This window comes from Sesamum indicum, linkage group LG1 (assembly GCF_026168435.1).
Source record: "Sesamum indicum cultivar Baizhima isolate 11 linkage group LG1, ASM2616843v1, whole genome shotgun sequence".
NCBI classification, from domain to species: domain Eukaryota; kingdom Viridiplantae; phylum Streptophyta; class Magnoliopsida; order Lamiales; family Pedaliaceae; genus Sesamum; species Sesamum indicum.
In genome coordinates, this window is record NC_142657.1 from 14,202,521 (window position 1) to 14,220,187 (window position 17,667).

Genomic DNA, 17,667 nt, shown 5'->3' on the forward strand with positions numbered 1-17,667 from the left:
TTACACCAAATTTAAGGGGTTGGGAGTATAATTATCCCTTTATATTATAACTCAAGTGCATAGTTTATGCTCTAATCTACCATTACACTCGGCCAAATTAATTATTAACATTGATGCATTCTATATATTTTAAATTGCCATGAAAGATTAAAATGACAAACCTACTTTTAGAAACTAAAATTTAATATGTTCATTTTATATGGATTAAGGGCACATTGACTACCCATTATGTGATTATGGTGTGATAGATTAATGGATCATATAGTGTTGGAAATATATTGTTATAGACTAATATAATATTTTGTACATTTGCTTTGACCTATTGCATGATTAATTTGTGATATTGGAAGGATATAAGCAAAATGGCCATAGAGAAAGACAATACTTCTCTTCCATATCTGAGGCTATTGTTTTGTTTGAGGAAAAAGTTCCACAAAACTATCTTTGAAATTGTAAATGCACCAAATGTCCCTAAACAGTTCCACAAAACTGCCAGTGATCACCAAATGTCCCGTAAATTGCAAATGCATCAAATCAAATTGAAACCAAACAACCAAGTCTCCGAATAAGGAACATGGCATTCATTAATTGTTTTGCCCGACAGCCACAACAGGGAAGGTGTATGTAGGAGGTTTGATTGTACCTAAATATATTAATTAAAGGTCAATGGATCTTTCCGGTTGGATTACGAGATGTCTAAAGGCCTCATTGCCAGTCCACTCCTGATGAATGTTTGAGGGTAGAGCACATCTACTGCCAATCTGAGCGATCAAGGCTGTAGCGAAAGCTATTGGATCAGTACAATGCAATTATGGAGTGTCTACAACAATTAGAAATTAGTCTTTATCAGTTTTTGTCGAAAATAAAAAGTTATTAATTTATAATTTCCATTTCAAAATTCTTAAATTAAATTGATTAAACCAAAACTTACAATCAGATCCCTTTACCAACTGTTATCAGTAAAATGGTAAGGATTAAACCGTTTTCCTGAACTTCCTATTTTTCCTTCAACCAAACTTAATTTTTTTTTACAATTTATTTATTACAAAAATAGAAACTATCAGCTCCTAGTTCAAAAAGTCAGTTGTCCTTGAGAACTCTAGAAATTGAACGAATTGTAGAAGGCGTAGTCCGACAGCAGCCACCTATGAGCTTAGCTCCAGCATTTCTCCATGTCGTCGCCAACAGCTCAAACTCATCATGAACACATTTTGATGGCTGAAAACACAAGTCCAATCAATAGTTTTAGATTATACTTGGAATTGCACAATCGCTGTTGTTATGGTTTATCCCACCTGCCATGTTTTAGCAGTGCCATCCCGTGTCTCACCGCTGTTGGGATAGACAACTATTACCTTAGCAGTACGCTGTAAATACATTTTCATGTCAGGTTTTGTGAAACTTAGAATTTTCAGAAACTCGTGTTTCATAAACTTATATTTTAAAAATTCACCTCTTTGAATCTCTTTATAAGGCTTAGAACAGAATTTGGCGGTGCGCAATTTATACCAACTGCACTAACTTTGCTACTCTTGTTAATGATGTCAAAGCATTCCTCACAGCTTTCCCCTGAGGAGACTTTTACGCCATCAACTGTGCTGAAACAGAACCAGGATGGGATCAGAACATTTCTTCACCCAGCAACTCCACACAAGCCTGCTCATCATGCAATTTGCAATCTTAATTTTAGACGCACAAACGATCACTTTTCATTAATTTCCTAGTACATATAATCAAGTCAAAGAGAGGAAAAAGACTGATTTCAGATTGCTCGAACTTACAAAACTGAATAACATATGCATTCAACAATAAGGTTAGTTTTGACATGGAGAAAGAAATATATAATTTCACTTCTAGGTTCAATGTAACCTAAAAATGTCAGTATTAAATTAAAATTTCCTGCAACTATGCACTAGTTATTGGCAAAATGACAAAGCTTGGACAAATATTGGCATCCACCTTATCATAAAAAACCTATAACATCTGTTCAATGCATCTCATGCCAGATTCATCTAACAGGGGTTAGAAATAGCTGGAATTTAAACAGACTTTCATTAAGTGTTGTATTGGATGAATTTTCCAGTCTCCACTGTTTCTTAACTTTCTTCTCTCCATGATAGGCAGATAAATTAACAGAAAAGCACATTAACCTATGTCTCACACCCTGATCACCAGTCACCAACAGCAACTGCCCCCAAACTTGTCGAAAATCTTTGAGTGCTTGGTTTGAACTACAGATAGCCTCTCTTTCAGCCTCTATCCCGTGAGCAAAATGGCAAGCACTCAAGGAATTACGCTTGAGGGCCTTAATTCCAAACCTCATCCTACAAAAATTGGGCGTTCTATAATACAGGTAAGAAGTCCATGTCAAATGCTAGTAAGTATATAGCTTTAATGCTAAACGAATTACTGCCTCTTTATGCTGACCATGATACTATTTTGCAGTTTACAAGGAAGTTACAAGATAAGGCCTGACACAAGAAAATGAGAAAACAAATGTAGGATCTCCAAGAAGAAACTCAGAAAAAATTTATAAATGGCATTTGAATCAGAAACCATACCAGGATTTGCTAATTTGTATCATAGCGCAAGGCAAAAACAGGAGTTCCGGAACTTTTGGAATCAATTACTGCAGTATGAAGAGCATCTGTAAGCAGCAGCTATATAATATTGAAAAAGTCAAAATATCGCAAAAGACATCTACCTTCTAATTCATTGCGCATCCAATCCTGAGAACACATCAAAGCTTGTAAAGTATCTGATTTCAGTGAGCTCCAACAATGATCAAGGGCCCTATCTCCAGTATCAAACAGGGATTCCTGTGCAACTTTTGAAATTGGAATCCCCAATATGTTGCGGGCCATCATGGAAAGCACAGGGTATCTTGGTTCGTGAACTTTCCACCAGTTTAGTATACTAAAATCAACACTGCGGGGGAAGAGCGGTTCTTCCAAATACTTGTCTAAGTCTGATTTTGTGTTTTGGCTAAGTGAAGTTTCATGGAGGAATCTGTCAAACCCAGTAAGTCTATCCTTAACAATACTACCACTACTTTCAGAAGCTGAGCTTTGACCATGAGCAGCTAATGGTGAATAGATAGCATGACCGCTGTAAAGAGCTCTCATACAATTGGAGACAATGTCTATGCAATCTGGAGCGCTATCGCCGTAGATTTGTGGGTAGTAATATTCCACCAGTTTCATCTTAAACCGTGGATCTAAGATGGCTGCAATTGCCATAATCAAGCTGCATTTCTTCCAATATTCATCAAATTTTGATTTTAATTTCAATGCCAAAGAGCTAATAAAATCATCTGATTTCTGGCACCATTCAATCAACTGCAAATGAATATCACAAATCTCAGCAAAATAGGAATTTGCAGTAATATGCTTGCGTCCCACAAAGACATTAAAAACTTCATGAAAGAACTTCAAGATGCTGGTAATAGCCCTCAATCTGTCCCAATCTAAACCAGATGGACACATTGAGAAGCCAGGATCATGTTCTTGCAGTTGAGGGAAGGCTTCTTTGCACTCCAACGCAGCTTCAAGCATCATATATGTTGAGTTCCATCGAAATGGCTTATCAATGAACAAGCCCTTCTGCCAATTAATACCAACTAATTGTACTATCTCATTGAACTTTTCTTGTGTTCCCTGAGAACCTTTAACATATCCTATGGTTTCACGAACTTTATTGATTATCTCACCTGATGTTTGCAGGACATCATGGACCAATAACTTAACAGTACTTGCTGCACATCGCACATCAAATAATTGGCCTTCACACATAAGGAACCTGTGCTGACACAGTTGGTCTCTGATTCTATGGACAATTCTGTCATAGGTCGAACGATTGTCAATAGTCAATGAGAACAACTTCCTATCGATATCCCAATTCCTAAGACTTGTCATGACTAATTCGGAAAGCGAGTCTTCTGCCTGGGTAGGATCAACAACCAAAAAGTTCAAAATCTTCTTCTTTAGTTCCCAAGAATCATCAATATAATGAGCTATCAAGCATAAATATTCTGTGCCTCCATTAGTAGCCCATCTATCAACAGTAAGGCTGACTTTTCCAGGCAATTTATCCAACTCTTCATACACTCTTTGTTTCTCTTTTTTATAGATCTCCATACAGTCAGCCTCAACTTCACTAACTGTTACTAGATCAAACAAGGGCTGAAGGTTTCGAACAAGTGTCTTGAAACCAATATCATCAACCATGCCCAGGGGATATCCATGCATTATAATCATCCGTGCCAGATCTAGCTGACTTCTCCTGTAATCAAAATTGACACTGCCTGTGTTAATATTTCCAACTTTTAGCCCTTGTTCCAAATTTGTACTCGCAACAGTAACTACCTCATTCTTTACTGGAGCTTGATTATAACTGAAACTGGTAAGCGCAAGGGTGTTTTGCTTCCTCTTTCCCCTTGTTAATAATTGAGTTATATCATGGTTTGATCTTCTACGACACCTGATCAAATGATTTCTCAAATGAGATGTTCCACTAGTACTTGACCCACTAAGTATTCTTTTACAGTGCCGACATATAGCTGCAAACGTCTCCCCTTTCTTAACTCTGTCAAAATCATTCCATACAACAGATTTCAGTCTACTAGAATTTACAATCACAGCTTCTTCCGAGATCTCCATCAGTCCATAATGTTATCTGCTGACCAAATCCGTCAAACAGGCCACAAAAGTAAGTTCTAACAAAGGAACGCCTCAAACTATATTTTGAAAATAGATTCACATTGTTCTTGGACGTTGTAGTTTATTAAAAGCAAAAAAGGAAGGAAACAAAAAAAGAGGTTCAGTCCTAAAAGGACACCAAATCATTTGAACCTGAATGTTGACTCGAAACACCAGCATTATATAAATAAGAGATGAATAGCCTAAAACAAAAAGCGAATTCTGGGATTAATAATAATGCATATTCACTTTATATTGAAACGTTAGTGGCAAAATAGCAGATCATAATTTGGCCCGTCTCGTGTTTACTGTAAAACCCGAAACCTTAACACTGATAAAGCTACAGCCTTTTCATAAAATTTATATATATAAATAAATGAACCGACCCGTAGTCTATGACAAAATGGGCCAAATCAGGAACTACTAAAATAAACCCTAATACCGGATCGGAACCTGACCCGACTAACACCACCCGTGCTCTCTCTCAATAAACAAACGCAACCCATAATTCGGACTTCGTGTATAACCATGTAGACCACCCAAATTATGCATATCAATCCATCACAAATTCCCCCAACTTTTGAGAGAGAAAGAGGCTAACTTACATGGAAACTGGACGGTATTTCAATTTGTCGGCAAATTAAGGTTTCTTCAACGCAGCTTTGCGTCCGTGGATGACCGGAGAAAGCTCTGTGTCCCTCGAGTGTGTGTTGTGTGTGAGGGAGAAAGAGAGAAACTCTTCTGGTTAGGTGGAAGAAGAGGATCTGAGGAAACAGAGCTAGTTCTCTCCGAAGGCGCCAACCCGCTAAACTGAGTGAGCTTTTTTGGGGCTTATCTCTGTTGGGTCGAGTCCATACAGATCCAAAATATGTGGGCCTGGTGCCAGTTTTGGTATTATTTTCATTCGATCAATACAAAGCAATTATGGAGTGTCTACAACAATTAGAAATTAGTCTTTATCAGCTTTTGTCGAAAATAAACAAAAATAAAAAGTTATTAATTTATAATTTCCATTTCAAAATTCTTAAATTAAATTGATTAAACCAAAACTTACAATCAGATCCCTTTACCAACTGTTATCAGTAAAATGGTAAGGATTAAACCGTTTTCCTGAACTTCCTATTTTTCCTTCAACCAAACTTAATTTTTTTTTACAATTTATTTATTACAAAAATAGAAACTATCAGCTCCTAGTTCAAAAAGTCAGTTGTCCTTGAGAACTCTAGAAATTGATCGAATTGTAGAAGGCGTAGTCCGACAGCAGCCACCTATGAGCTTAGCTCCAGCATCTCTCCATGTCGTCGCCAACAGCTCAAACTCATCATGAACACATTTTGATGGCTGAAAACACAAGTTCAATCAATAGTTTTAGATTATACTTGGAATTGAACAATTGCTGTTGTTATGGTTTATCCCACCTGCCATGTTTTAGCAGTGCCATCCCATGTCTCACCGCTGTTGGGATAGACAACTATTGCCTTAGCAGTACGCTGCAAATACATTTTCATGTCAGGTTTTGTGAAACTTAGAATTTTCAAAAACTCGTGTTTCATCAACTTATATTTTAAATATTCACCTCTTTGAATCTCTTTATAAGGCTTAGAACAAAATTTGGCGGTGCGCAGTTTATACCAACTGCACTAACTTTGCTACTCTTGTTAATTATGTCAAGGCATTCCTCAAAGCTTTCCCCTGAGGAGACGTTTACACCATCAACTGTGCTGAAACAGAACCAGGATGGGATCGGAACATTTTCTTCATCCAGCAACTCCACACAAGCCTGCTCATCATGCAATTTGCAATCTTAATTAAGTCTCAGTACAGCATTTGCAAACTGATATATGAAACAGGTTTTGTCACACGCACCCATGAAATCAAAAGAGAATGAAAAATGGATAGATAAGCAGACCTGAGCCTCCAGTTTGTTAGGCATGGTCTCGAAAGCAAGCAAATCAGGGCCTGCTTCCACAAGAACTTGCAGCCTGCGCCTGTGAAAATCCTTTAATTTCTCCAGGGTTATATTCGTTCCATAATTCCCGCTGAAAGAAACAAACTTATTATATAAACTGAACTTAACCTTTTAAAACCCGAAATTTTGAACCAAGAATCAAAATTTGCAAGTTGTGTTTGCTATGTGTACCAACCTATATTCTGAACCATCAGCAAGATATGCACCATAGCTTCCAATGGAGGCTGCAACCAGGGCCCTGTTGTAATTATGTCCAGATTTCCTCTTTCCTGAGGACCAGAACTTATCACGGGCTTCAACAGCGAGTTTCACACTTTTGGTAAGCAGTGACTCTGCTTCTTCCAGGGACAATCCCCTGGAAAGAAATCCTGGTATAGTTGCCTGTTTATTCAGAAACTATTCAGAACCATATTCTTACTAGTATCTTCGGATATTGGAATTATAATGGTGCTTGCGAGTTGTCATAAACGAGCATTAATCAATTAAAACATGTCTAATACTGCCATGTTCCTGAATTTTTGCAAGATAAAAAAGATTCAAGTAAAATGGTTGAAACCTGATAAGATGAAGTCACTAGTACGTCCGCACCCGCTTCCAGGTACTCCAAATGTACCTGCATGCATCAGACGAAAGTTCGATTGAGTCTGTCGAATTTTCATGTAATTAATTAATCTTGAAAACAGGGGACAAGATTGTCATTAAATTATGTGTATACACAATCATCATTCAAGACTGATGGCAAATACCCATAGCAATGGCATACGTTTGATTATACGAGGACCTGAACCGAAAAGGCTTTTAAACTAGATATGCATCTACGTATATACATAGACAAGAATGTATGGACATAACAGAAATGAATATATATGGACCATACCAGTTTGACTAAATCAGGGGCTTTAATAAGGCAAAGGGCGCTCCAAAGAGGGTCATTAATGCAGGCGCCATGAATCTCCAGCTGGGTTGAGAAACCACCGTCCACGACGGCGCAACCACCCGATTTCTTTATCAGATCCAGCAACACATTTTCTTGCACATCGCCGTTCACTCTCCCCATCTCTCTCTCTCTCTCTCTCTAGTTATAGCCACAAATTAGAAAGAAAAACGACGAATTTAGTGACCTGGGAAAAACAATTAAACGGGCACGTCAAGCGGCTATTTTCGAAAGTGGGGATGATGAAAGTGTAATTGGAGAATGCGTACGTGTATTTGGTACATAAAAGGTTGATGCTTTTAAGTAATGATAGAGAGTCTAAATAATAGGAAAGGCGTGTGCGTGTGAGAGTGGTGAACGCGGACGGATTATGGTTCCAGGTTCTTACTTGGCCTTCACTTAGACTACTTCTGCATTTTGTTCCACTTCTTAAATTGGACAAGGCTAATTTCAGCTTTGACCCATTTTTTCTCTTATTTTTCTATCTGCATTTTTAGTCTTGTCGCCTGTGCTTTTGCGTGGACGTCGGGCTCGATTAAGAAGATCCCAACCACATACACCATTATACAATAAACAATACATATGTCAAATGTTTATACATTCAATGTATTACAACATAAATTTTATTACGTGTCTATTCCAAATTTTCAAATTACTCCGTCTCTTGTTAGTGTATGTAGGTCCATTTCACCTACAATCTTTTTGGTAGATGAGATGTCATTTTTCTTTTCTTTTCAATTCCTTGATTGCGTGGAAAGAAAGATGGACATGTATTGATTACACACCCACCTTAGATGTAGATGTTAGATTCGAACTAGGTATCTATCTTGGTTCTTGATGTTTCTAAACCAGATTTAGAACTACTTGACTTTGCTGCCCCTTCAAGAAGTTTTTGGTTATTGCTATTATTACTTAGGGATCATGAGCCCCTTATCCTATATGTTTCATTATATATATATTATCATAGAGGAATTATCAGCTTTATTATCTAGCTTAATTATCAAATTATTATAAGGCTATGTGTACAATAATGGGTTCTCTTTATCTTAATAAAATTTACATTTATCCCAAAAAGGAAAAAAAAAGATAACGGGGTTCCCGATTTTGAAGATGAAGCAATGGAGATCTGAATATGGGGATTTGAACTAAATATATGTGCTTATAATACTTCATCTTAAAGAAAAAAAAAATGGATGGGTTTACTTTAAATTGTATTATATTTTTGTTGTATAAAAATTATGTCATTTTAAGTTAGGAATTGATATTGTGTTCACGTGTATATATATTAAGTGCGTATGAGATGTTATAATTTGTAATAGGAAAAAATTAATAGGTGGAAAAGTTTTCCCTAAAATGGAGGGAGGAAATGAAGTGGATTTATTGTTTTCTGATTTGCAAACTGCAAATAATTGAAAATGTCCAACTCTACATAATGATAGGTTGGTATACAGAAGCATAAAATGGATGGTCATTTATAAATTAATTAAGATAGAGCTGGCAAGTGCCAGCTATGCATCTTAAAAGCAAAAGCTGTATATTTACTACCGACAAATGCGGTCTTAAAAATTATGTCATAGCAACGCATTTAGTATAAAATCTATTGCAAAATTATTTTGCCATGAAAAACTATCCATATAATCTCCTCTATTTTTCTGTTCGTACCAAATTTTGGCACAAAAAACTGTCAGTTGCTATAGTGGTTACATTGTCAAATCTTTGCCTTTCACCGAATTAACTTTGCAACGAATTTTATTATATTTTTTCTACAACTTTTGTAAAATATAGAAAAAATAATTCAATACATATCCACTAAATAAAAGTATAAAGTTTCAAACATGCAAATTTAATAAAAGGGTTCATCATCATTTTCACAATCATCGAAAGATGGTTGGTCAGATCGGGATGGTAAATCATTGTCACTGGAGTTATATTTTGATTTGCGCACATCTTCTAACGTCGTACTCAATTTTTTCACCACTAGGTTCCTTAGCAATTGTATTTGTTTACTTGTGCGCTTTATTTCCGACCCATTGTTTTGTTTTCACGAAACAACTTGTACATTAACTTTAATCCGTCATGTTCCAGCACTAGATTGAGAGTAGTAGTGTTAGTCGAGGTAAAACAAGTGGATAACCTCGCTTTCCAACCCATACACCAAATTTTGCTCTTCTTTATTTCTTCAATTGCCTCCAACCATAGTGGTTAATCATTATCTAAAGTGCTAAAAAATGACTCGGACAAATAAAAAACAATGTCCCAATCGTCACTCTACTTTCAAAAATTTTCCTATACAATTAAGAATAATATAAATAGCAAATAACTTGAAGATAATTTAAATTATTTACTTTGATTTTATTTTAAAGAATATAAACTTGCCACTGCATCCTAGCTCTCGAGTCAGGTCAATTGCCCTTTTTGCCTTTCCAACACTTCTCAAACTGTTCAATAAGTGAAGGTGCGCGATTCCTCCTAATCAAATTAAAAAAAAAAACAAATATTAATTTTGAGTAAAAAAATAAACTATATCATGAAAACAAAAGAAACTATTTAAGATAATAGTTATCTTAATTAAATTAATTTAGTTAAAACTTTTAAGTTGATGGCCAATTTAGTTAAATTAGTTTAATTAAAACTTTTAAATTGATGATTGACTTAATTAAATTAGTTTAGTAGTAACTTTTAAGTTGATCGATGGCTAATTTAGTTAAATAAGTTTATTTGAAATTTTAAGTTGATGACTAACTTAAATAAATTAATTTAATTGAAACTTTTAATATGATAGTTAACTTTAATTAAAATCTTTAAATCGATAGTTAACTTAATTTTAAAATATCGTTAATAATATTCTAGATCCTAATCTATAATTATCATCAACACTCATTCACCTTATCAATACTATCATCATCCTCGTTCACCTCAATACATTGAACACATCTATTTGACATTAACAACAAAAAAATAAAAAAAATTAAAAAAAAAACATCTACAACAAAATTTAAATGGCAAAATAGGAAAAGAATTGTAAGATGGAAAATGAAGGACATGATCAAACAAAATTGAAACATTGTCACACATCGTATTCCTTTATGAGATTGTCGGGCTTTCTTTAAAAGCTCAGCAGCTATATACTAAATGTTCAACGCTTACCTAAGAGCTAATAGTGAAGCAGAAAAGGAAAAAGGATAACTTCAAAGGTCAAGCTTCAAATATGGAGGTTTATTAAATACAATCTAACAGTTAAAGCATCTACTAAAATAAATCATTTACAACCTCTATAATAATGCACCACTAAAAGAAAGGGGAAAATACATACGGCCTTTTATCATGTCTAAAATGAGCAAATTATCCCTTGTGAAATAAAATAATAAATTTCTTGTGTTACCCCTACGCGATTTTATTAGGTGCACACGCTTTTTTTTTTTTTACTTTTTTTAATTTTAAATTATAAAATTACATTAGTAACATTAGTTAAGAACTGTTGGATCTGATTTGAAACTAAGGTCTAAATTTAACTAGTAAATCAATGGTCCAGATCTTATTTTGATTCGAATCAATGGTTTGGATTCAAAATTTATATTTTTATGTAAAATATATTTTTAGAAATATATAAATGTATATACATATATGATTTATTTATATATAATATATTATATATACTTATATATATACACACACAGAGAGAAAGAGAGGGACGGTGGATGGCGGTGGAGGGCGGCAACGGTGACAGCGACATTGGGCACGGGGAGGAGTAGGCGTCGGAGGGGAGGTGCAGATGGAGGTGTGAGAGCTGAACTGTGGGGAAAGGAAAGGGGGAAGGAGAAGAGTTTGCAGGGGAAGGTGCGGCGGCGGGGCTTAGCTTTTTTTTTTTAAAAAAAAAATAATAAAGATATGCATATATTATAAATAATATATAATATATATAGTATAATAATATCATTATATATATTTATATATGAAATAATATTTTATTCTTAAAAAATCAATCAAAATCTCATTAAAAGGTACGTATAACACACCACCTCCTTTGAAAAGTAATTTTTGCTTTATTTTATAAAATACAGAAAAATAATTTTTTTTTTCCAGAGAGGTTAATTTACTCATTTTGGATATCATTGGGGGTGTTTTGCATTTTTTTTCCTAAAATAAATCATCTTCAATAACTATATCAAAAAATATATATTTTCACTCAACCCTATTAAAAAGAGAGAGAGAATATACAAAATGATTAGTAACCCATCTACAACAAAGAAAAAATAACTAAAAAGAAAAAAATCACCAAAATTATATCATGCTTCCCCAAATTCGTGATCTTGTCCAACCAACTTATTGTCGCCTATAAATAGAGAGCTCTTGCAACGGAAGAGGGCATGTTTTGATGTTTTGACACTTTAAGCCTACCTACTACAATTTTTTCACCTTTATGCTACCATATTAGCTTAAAGGAATATTGTACTTTGGTGATTTAAGTTTTGATTCGTTATCAATTTTTTTCTTGTGCACAAAAATCGAGCAATAACACCTCATCTTCACTCATTTTACACATTTTTAATGTAGCACTCATTTCACCGTTTTTCACTCCAAATTGGCCGAGCACCACATGTTTTGCTTGCATCAAGTACATTATACACTTATTGTATGATTGGTTCGGTTCAACAGGACTTAATTTTAATAAAAACCTTTTAACAAGCTAGGTTGTTACCATCTCAATTATATTGACACTACAAGAAATTAGCTATAAAAAAAATTGATGTTAAAGTTAGTTTCGAACTAATTAGTAAGTAAAATTTCGATTACGAAACTATACTATTTGTAAACAATTCGTTGTTAATTAGTTAGCAATAATTTTTTGTTGCTAAGTACTAGCAAGTAAATTATTGTATTAAATAATGTGATTTAGTAATGATAATTTTACTCACTAATTACTTCAAGGTTAATCTTTTTTCATTGCTATCAAACTATTTTTTTGTAGTGTACATGATAATAAAAACAAAATTTTTGTTACTAAGTTGTAGAAAACCATATTATATGTACTTTATATATTTATAAATAAAAAAACTACCACTTAATTTTTGTATTAATTATTATTATTGTTTTTTAATTACAACAAATGCCAACTATTTCTCAATTTTTATTTTATTTTTATAATTTTATCAGCAAGTACAAGCTATTGCAAACACCCCTTCACCTTCTCTCTTAAATTCATAAATGAGAAAGTTGAAAAAGTGAAGAATTTGCAGCCTACCCCAACTACGTTATATTTAATACTGTAGAAACATCAATCCAAGTTCCAACTCTGCAGATCATTGTCTCATAGATGAGAGTGTTTAAGCCTCTAGCACTGCAGGCAGCATGCAGCTAGCTAGTTGTATGTACAGCTACTCCAAATCAACTGCTTGGTTTGGTGCTTTGCCAATGAGCAATATCCACACACGCCCTTCATTAACCATCTCAGCTGCCCACCAATCTCCCATCATAAATGTTCTCACCCCTTTATATTTCCCCCAGCCCCCCAATTCTCTTCCAATTGAAACAAACAAACAACCATCATGGCTCCACAAATGCCGGATTTCTCACAATCAGTAAAACTCAAGTACGTCAAACTAGGATACCAATACCTCGTAAACCACTTCCTCATCTTCTTGCTTATCCCTATCATGCTCGCTCTCTCAATCCAAGCCCTTAACACCAGCCCCGAAGAAATCCTCCAACTATGGAACTCAATGCATTTGACCTTAGTTCACATCATATGTTCCTTATTCCTCGTCATCTATTCCTTAACTTTCTTCTTCATGTCAAGGCCTCGAACCGTATACCTAGTCGACTACGCCTTGTTCAAGCCTCCACGCAGCCTCCGGGTCTCCTTTGCTGGTTTCATGGAACACGCGAAGCTGGCATTATTCACCGAGCCTAAAAGTGTGCATTTCCAAATGAAAATCCTCGAACGCTCAGGCCTCGGGGAAGAAACCTGTTTGCCGCCTGCCATTCATTATATCCCTCCATCACCAAACATGGCGCATGCAAGAGAAGAAGCTGAGTTTGTCATCTTTTCTTGCATGGATTCTCTTTTCCAGAAAACAGGCCTCAAGCCTAAAGACGTTGATATACTGATCTTGAATTGCAGTCTTTTTTCTCCGACTCCATCTTTAACTGCCATGGTCATTAATAAGTACAAAATGAGAAGCAACATAAAGAGTTTCAATCTTTCCGGAATGGGTTGCAGCGCGGGTTTGATATCCATTGATTTAGCGAAAGATCTTCTCCAATACCACCCCAATTCAAATGCTGTGGTTATAAGCACTGAGATTCTCACCCCCAACATCTATCTGGGGAAAGAAAGAGCCATGCTCCTTCCCAACTGCTTGTTCAGAATGGGCGGCGCAGCCATTCTCTTGTCCAACCGGCGGGCAGATCGCCGCCGTGCAAAGTACCGACTGGCTCATGTGGTCAGAACCCATAAAGGAGCTGATGATAAATCATACAGATGCATATCACAAGAAGAAGATCCCGAAGGTCATGTTGGGATAAAGTTGAATATTGACCTCATGGCTATAGCTGGAGAGGCTTTGAAGTCTAACATAACTACAATAGGCCCTCTTGTTCTTCCTGCATCAGAGCAAATTCTCTTTGCTCTTTCACTTATTGGAAGAAAAATCTTCAACTCTAAGCTGAAGCCATATATTCCGGACTTCAAGCAGGCCTTTGAGCACTTCTGCATCCATGCGGGAGGCCGGGCTGTGATCGACGAGCTGCAGAAGAGCCTCCAGCTGACGGAGGAGCAAGTGGAGGCGTCGAGAATGACGTTACACAGGTTTGGAAATACTTCTTCATCTTCATTATGGTATGAATTGAGTTACATTGAGTCCAAGGGGAGAATGAAGAAAGGTGATAGAGTGTGGCAGATAGCGTTCGGCAGTGGATTTAAGTGTAACAGCGCCGTGTGGAAGTGCAACCGGACGATCAAGACGCCGGTTGAAGGGCCCTGGGCTGATTGCATTGACAAGTATCCAGTTTACATCCCTGAAGTCGTCAAGCTTTAGTGTAATTTTCTATTTGCTTGAAGGAATAAAATGCTCAAACATTGTGTTGAGGATTTCTATGTAAGGACCTTGTGTTTCAACCAAAAGGTTTAAGGATCTTTGTACTGAGCTAGCCAGTTTATCCACTGAAATAGAATTGCACTTTCTATTATATCTTTATAATTTTATGAATGAATTTGTCCATAATTTAGTTGCAACTGAGATTTCCCAAGTCTTCGATTATATTTCTTAACACGAGTAGTAGTAAACCTTACAACATACAACTAAATTCAGAACTAGTTAGTATATATAGATTATAACTTTCACGCAGAGGGTTAAGTGTCCTCGATTTCGATAAACTTATGATATCATAATCAAGTGATTACAGATGTTATAAGAAATGGTTGAAATGTGCTGAAGTTTATTCAACATTAAGTTTTAAGTTGTCGGATAAATTAAGGTTGTGAAACTACTTATAAGATAATGTTAACTAATATGATCAAAATGAATGGAGTTGCCCAGGAAGTTCTGACATTTTAATTTTTAATTTTATGAACTCATTACTTCTCTTCACCAACCTAGGTACACAAAGTTGCCCAAGAAATTAAATTTAAGGATAAGAATTAAGGGTTGATAGGGCGGGGCAAGCTTGGTAAGTGTAGAGGAACTGTACGGAACCACTAGGCAGCGCTGTATGTTTCTCATCTCAGTTTGATGAGCATTATATGTACATGACTGCTACTGGTTTGGTCAAAAATAAATGAATAAATTCAGCTAAGTGACTTGATTTTCTTTATCACTCATATGTGATCTCTCAACCATACATGTGTCTTTTAGGGAACGCCCGATAATTTGAAACTCAATATTTTATTGTAGAGATATTGAGTTCAAAATTAATTAATAATGTGTGTGAGTGGACACGTATCTGAATTTTAAAAAAAAACATACACCTCACAGAAAAAAAAGAACCATACACCTGACAACAATTTAATACTATTGTTTTGCAGAAAGAGCAAAATTTATTAAAGGCAAAGAGTCAGAAGAAAGAAAAAGTGCAGCAACAACAATTTAATACTCTTTACATCTATATATATATATATATATACATATTGGTACTTGAATCTTTAGATATATATATATATATATTCTAGTGTTATTACCTTAATAAAGAATTTTACTGTCACTGCACAAACTTATATATCTGATCAGCACAAGTTTTGAAATTTTGATCATATTCATCACTAGTGGTTATTTATTTTGAGTTGGATTTGAGTGGTAGCATAATTAGATGTGAATAAAATAATATTTGCATGTCATGTTCTTTCAACATTCAAACTTAAAGTAACCGTACGTGCGTATACGTACGTATTCAAATTACTTTTTCATGTGTGTGTATATACATATATAGGAATAATAGGAGGATGCCTCTTTCTGCAATTAATTTTTAAAATAATCAAGAGGCCAGCAGCAGGTGCATGTGTCTGTGTTTGGTGTCATATATATGAGGAGATTTTTATTTTATTTTGAAATTTTAACAAATTTCTTTAATTTGATCATATAAGCTAGCTACAATTTTTCATATTAAAATTTTATAAGTTTCTTCAGAGAATTGTTTATTTCAAGAGATAATTAAGACAAAACAATTAAAATTAAGTTTCGAGAAGATCTTATGGAATTAATGTCATGTGAACTACCTATATATATTCTCACTTTTCATATTTCTATTAGGGTTAATTAATTTTGCTATCTGAACTATCACCGATATTATATTTTAGCATTTAATTTTTTTTTATATCAACTTGTCATCTCAATTTTACAAAATTTTGTACTTTGCCGAACTTTTTGTCAAAAAATCACATGCAATGCATGTATGATATTTAATGATTATGTGATGTAATATTTTTCACATACGCCAGTATGTGATTTTTTTCGGCCAAAAAATCAACAAAAGAAAACCTTTATATATGACAAAATGCAAATTTCGTAAAGTTGAGATGTTAACTTGACACATAAAAAGTTTCGATGGCAAAGTGTAAAAACGAACATAGTTCGTATGGTAAAATGTAGTTTACCCTTCTTTTATCGATACTATTATAATAGAAAATCCATAGATCGTAACAATATTTAATTGTCCCATTTTACCCTTTCATTCATTTTGTTCGTTCAAACAAAATTGTCCATATTATTAATTTTAATTATTTTACAATTATAATTTTTTTATACCTCAACCCACTACTACATTTTTCTCTATATTTTTAACCCTCACAAACTTTCATAATTTTAATAAATCCTATTACCATTAATTTCTTCTCTCTCACATTCTCCATATTTATTTTTTCTTACAAGCTTTCATATTTTTAATAAACCTATAATTATAATTCTTTTCTTTCTTACTTTACCCACATTTTTCTTTTCTCACATACTTCTTTCTTTTTCATCACTTCATTACTTTTTGTATCTTTTTATAATTTTTTTTCTTTTCATCCCACACTATATTTTTTTATATATACGTGGAAATAGCGTGCAACAACAACAACAATAATAATAATAATAATTATCATTATTATTGTTATTATTATTATATGGGGGCGCGTAGATGCACACGTGTTTGTGCATATAGCTAAATCTAGGCAAGACAAGGTACGTTATTACTGTATCACTTGATTCTGAAACTTGCTATTGAAATTGAGTGATATGGTCACATCATCATCGTCCATGTATACTCTAGAATAGGATTCAAGTAGTTAGAATTGTATACACAGTTATTGTAATTCAGTATTATTCAATATATCGAAATGAATTGTTATAATTTATTTACTATTATTAATAAAAAAAAAAATAGTTCAAGCTCTTGACAGGTCAATAAACTCTAACCTAATTAAGTGTGAGGCTGAGATTTCAATTCTTTAAGACTGTGGGATTGAAGTTCCAAATAAAAGAAGTATTAATATTTGTGTATAATTGTTATGGTTGATGAATTGTTGATAATTAATTGATACTTTTTCTCAATTGCTAATTAACAATTATTGATTAATAATGGAATGCAGTTTG

General features: G+C 34.4%; 4 protein-coding genes across 12 annotated transcripts; 1 reads left to right on the forward strand and 3 right to left on the reverse strand.

The window, feature by feature from the left end:
• Window positions 1-870: 870 nt before the first annotated feature.
• On the reverse strand, window positions 871-5,529 carry LOC105160955 (zinc finger BED domain-containing protein RICESLEEPER 1). Of its 9 annotated transcripts, none has more exons than XR_847731.3 (6): window positions 5,303-5,529; window positions 2,705-4,674; window positions 2,562-2,629; window positions 1,454-1,656; window positions 1,296-1,367; window positions 871-1,218 (listed from the first exon to the last, which is right to left on the reverse strand). XR_847731.3 is itself a non-coding variant. In XM_011078517.3 (4 exons), the coding sequence occupies exons 2-3, from the start codon at window positions 4,656-4,658 to the stop codon at window positions 2,571-2,573; spliced, it is 2,013 nt and encodes a 670-aa protein (XP_011076819.2). In that variant the 5' UTR covers window positions 4,659-4,674; window positions 5,303-5,529; the 3' UTR covers window positions 1,866-2,324; window positions 2,562-2,570. The 9 variants fall into 9 exon arrangements, 2 of the variants coding, with proteins under 2 accessions (XP_011076819.2, XP_011076827.2); XR_016064595.1 differs by adding an exon at window positions 2,151-2,324 and having other exon boundaries at window positions 871-1,367; window positions 1,454-1,598; XR_016064593.1 differs by adding an exon at window positions 2,151-2,324 and having other exon boundaries at window positions 871-1,367.
• LOC105162110 (homocysteine S-methyltransferase 1-like) lies at window positions 1,081-2,323 on the reverse strand. The gene is made up of 4 exons (XM_011080057.1): window positions 2,151-2,323; window positions 1,454-1,598; window positions 1,296-1,367; window positions 1,081-1,218 (listed from the first exon to the last, which is right to left on the reverse strand). Exons 1-4 carry the CDS (start codon window positions 2,321-2,323, stop codon window positions 1,081-1,083), a joined length of 528 nt encoding a protein of 175 aa, XP_011078359.1.
• Window positions 5,530-5,673: 144 nt separating the features above from the next.
• Window positions 5,674-7,927, reverse strand: LOC105160993 (homocysteine S-methyltransferase 1). Its single transcript, XM_011078541.3, has 7 exons — window positions 7,544-7,927; window positions 7,223-7,279; window positions 6,842-7,047; window positions 6,607-6,736; window positions 6,274-6,477; window positions 6,116-6,187; window positions 5,674-6,038 (listed from the first exon to the last, which is right to left on the reverse strand). Exons 1-7 carry the CDS (start codon window positions 7,721-7,723, stop codon window positions 5,901-5,903), a joined length of 987 nt encoding a protein of 328 aa, XP_011076843.1. The 5' UTR covers window positions 7,724-7,927; the 3' UTR covers window positions 5,674-5,900.
• A 5,176-nt stretch (window positions 7,928-13,103) lies between these two features.
• LOC105160999 (3-ketoacyl-CoA synthase 6) lies at window positions 13,104-14,788 on the forward strand. The gene has a single exon (XM_011078549.3). It carries the CDS (start codon window positions 13,147-13,149, stop codon window positions 14,635-14,637), a length of 1,491 nt encoding a protein of 496 aa, XP_011076851.1. The 5' UTR covers window positions 13,104-13,146; the 3' UTR covers window positions 14,638-14,788.
• The last annotated feature ends 2,879 nt before the right edge of the window (window positions 14,789-17,667 follow it).

Bases quoted from the DNA above. Each gene is read 5' to 3' on its own strand.
- LOC105162110 (XM_011080057.1), bottom strand. From the start codon at position 2,323: ATGAGGTTTGGAATTAAGGCCCTCAAGCGTAATTCCTTGAGTGCTTGC. The intron at 1,368-1,453 runs GTGAATTTTTAA...ATGTATTTACAG, and splicing joins TTATAAAGAGATTCAAAGAG to CGTACTGCTAAGGTAATAGT. The intron at 1,219-1,295 runs GTGGGATAAACC...TTGTGTTTTCAG, and splicing joins GCACTGCTAAAACATGGCAG to CCATCAAAATGTGTTCATGA.
- LOC105160955 (XM_011078517.3), bottom strand. From the start codon at position 4,658: ATGGAGATCTCGGAAGAAGCTGTGATTGTAAATTCTAGTAGACTGAAA. The intron at 2,630-2,704 runs GTAGATGTCTTT...TTCATACTGCAG, and splicing joins GATGCGCAATGAATTAGAAG to TAATTGATTCCAAAAGTTCC.
- LOC105160993 (XM_011078541.3), bottom strand. From the start codon at position 7,723: ATGGGGAGAGTGAACGGCGATGTGCAAGAAAATGTGTTGCTGGATCTG. The intron at 6,737-6,841 runs GTTGGTACACAT...TGTTTCTTTCAG, and splicing joins GCTGATGGTTCAGAATATAG to CGGGAATTATGGAACGAATA. The intron at 6,039-6,115 runs GTGGGATAAACC...TTGTGTTTTCAG, and splicing joins GCACTGCTAAAACATGGCAG to CCATCAAAATGTGTTCATGA.
- LOC105160999 (XM_011078549.3), top strand. From the start codon at position 13,147: ATGGCTCCACAAATGCCGGATTTCTCACAATCAGTAAAACTCAAGTAC.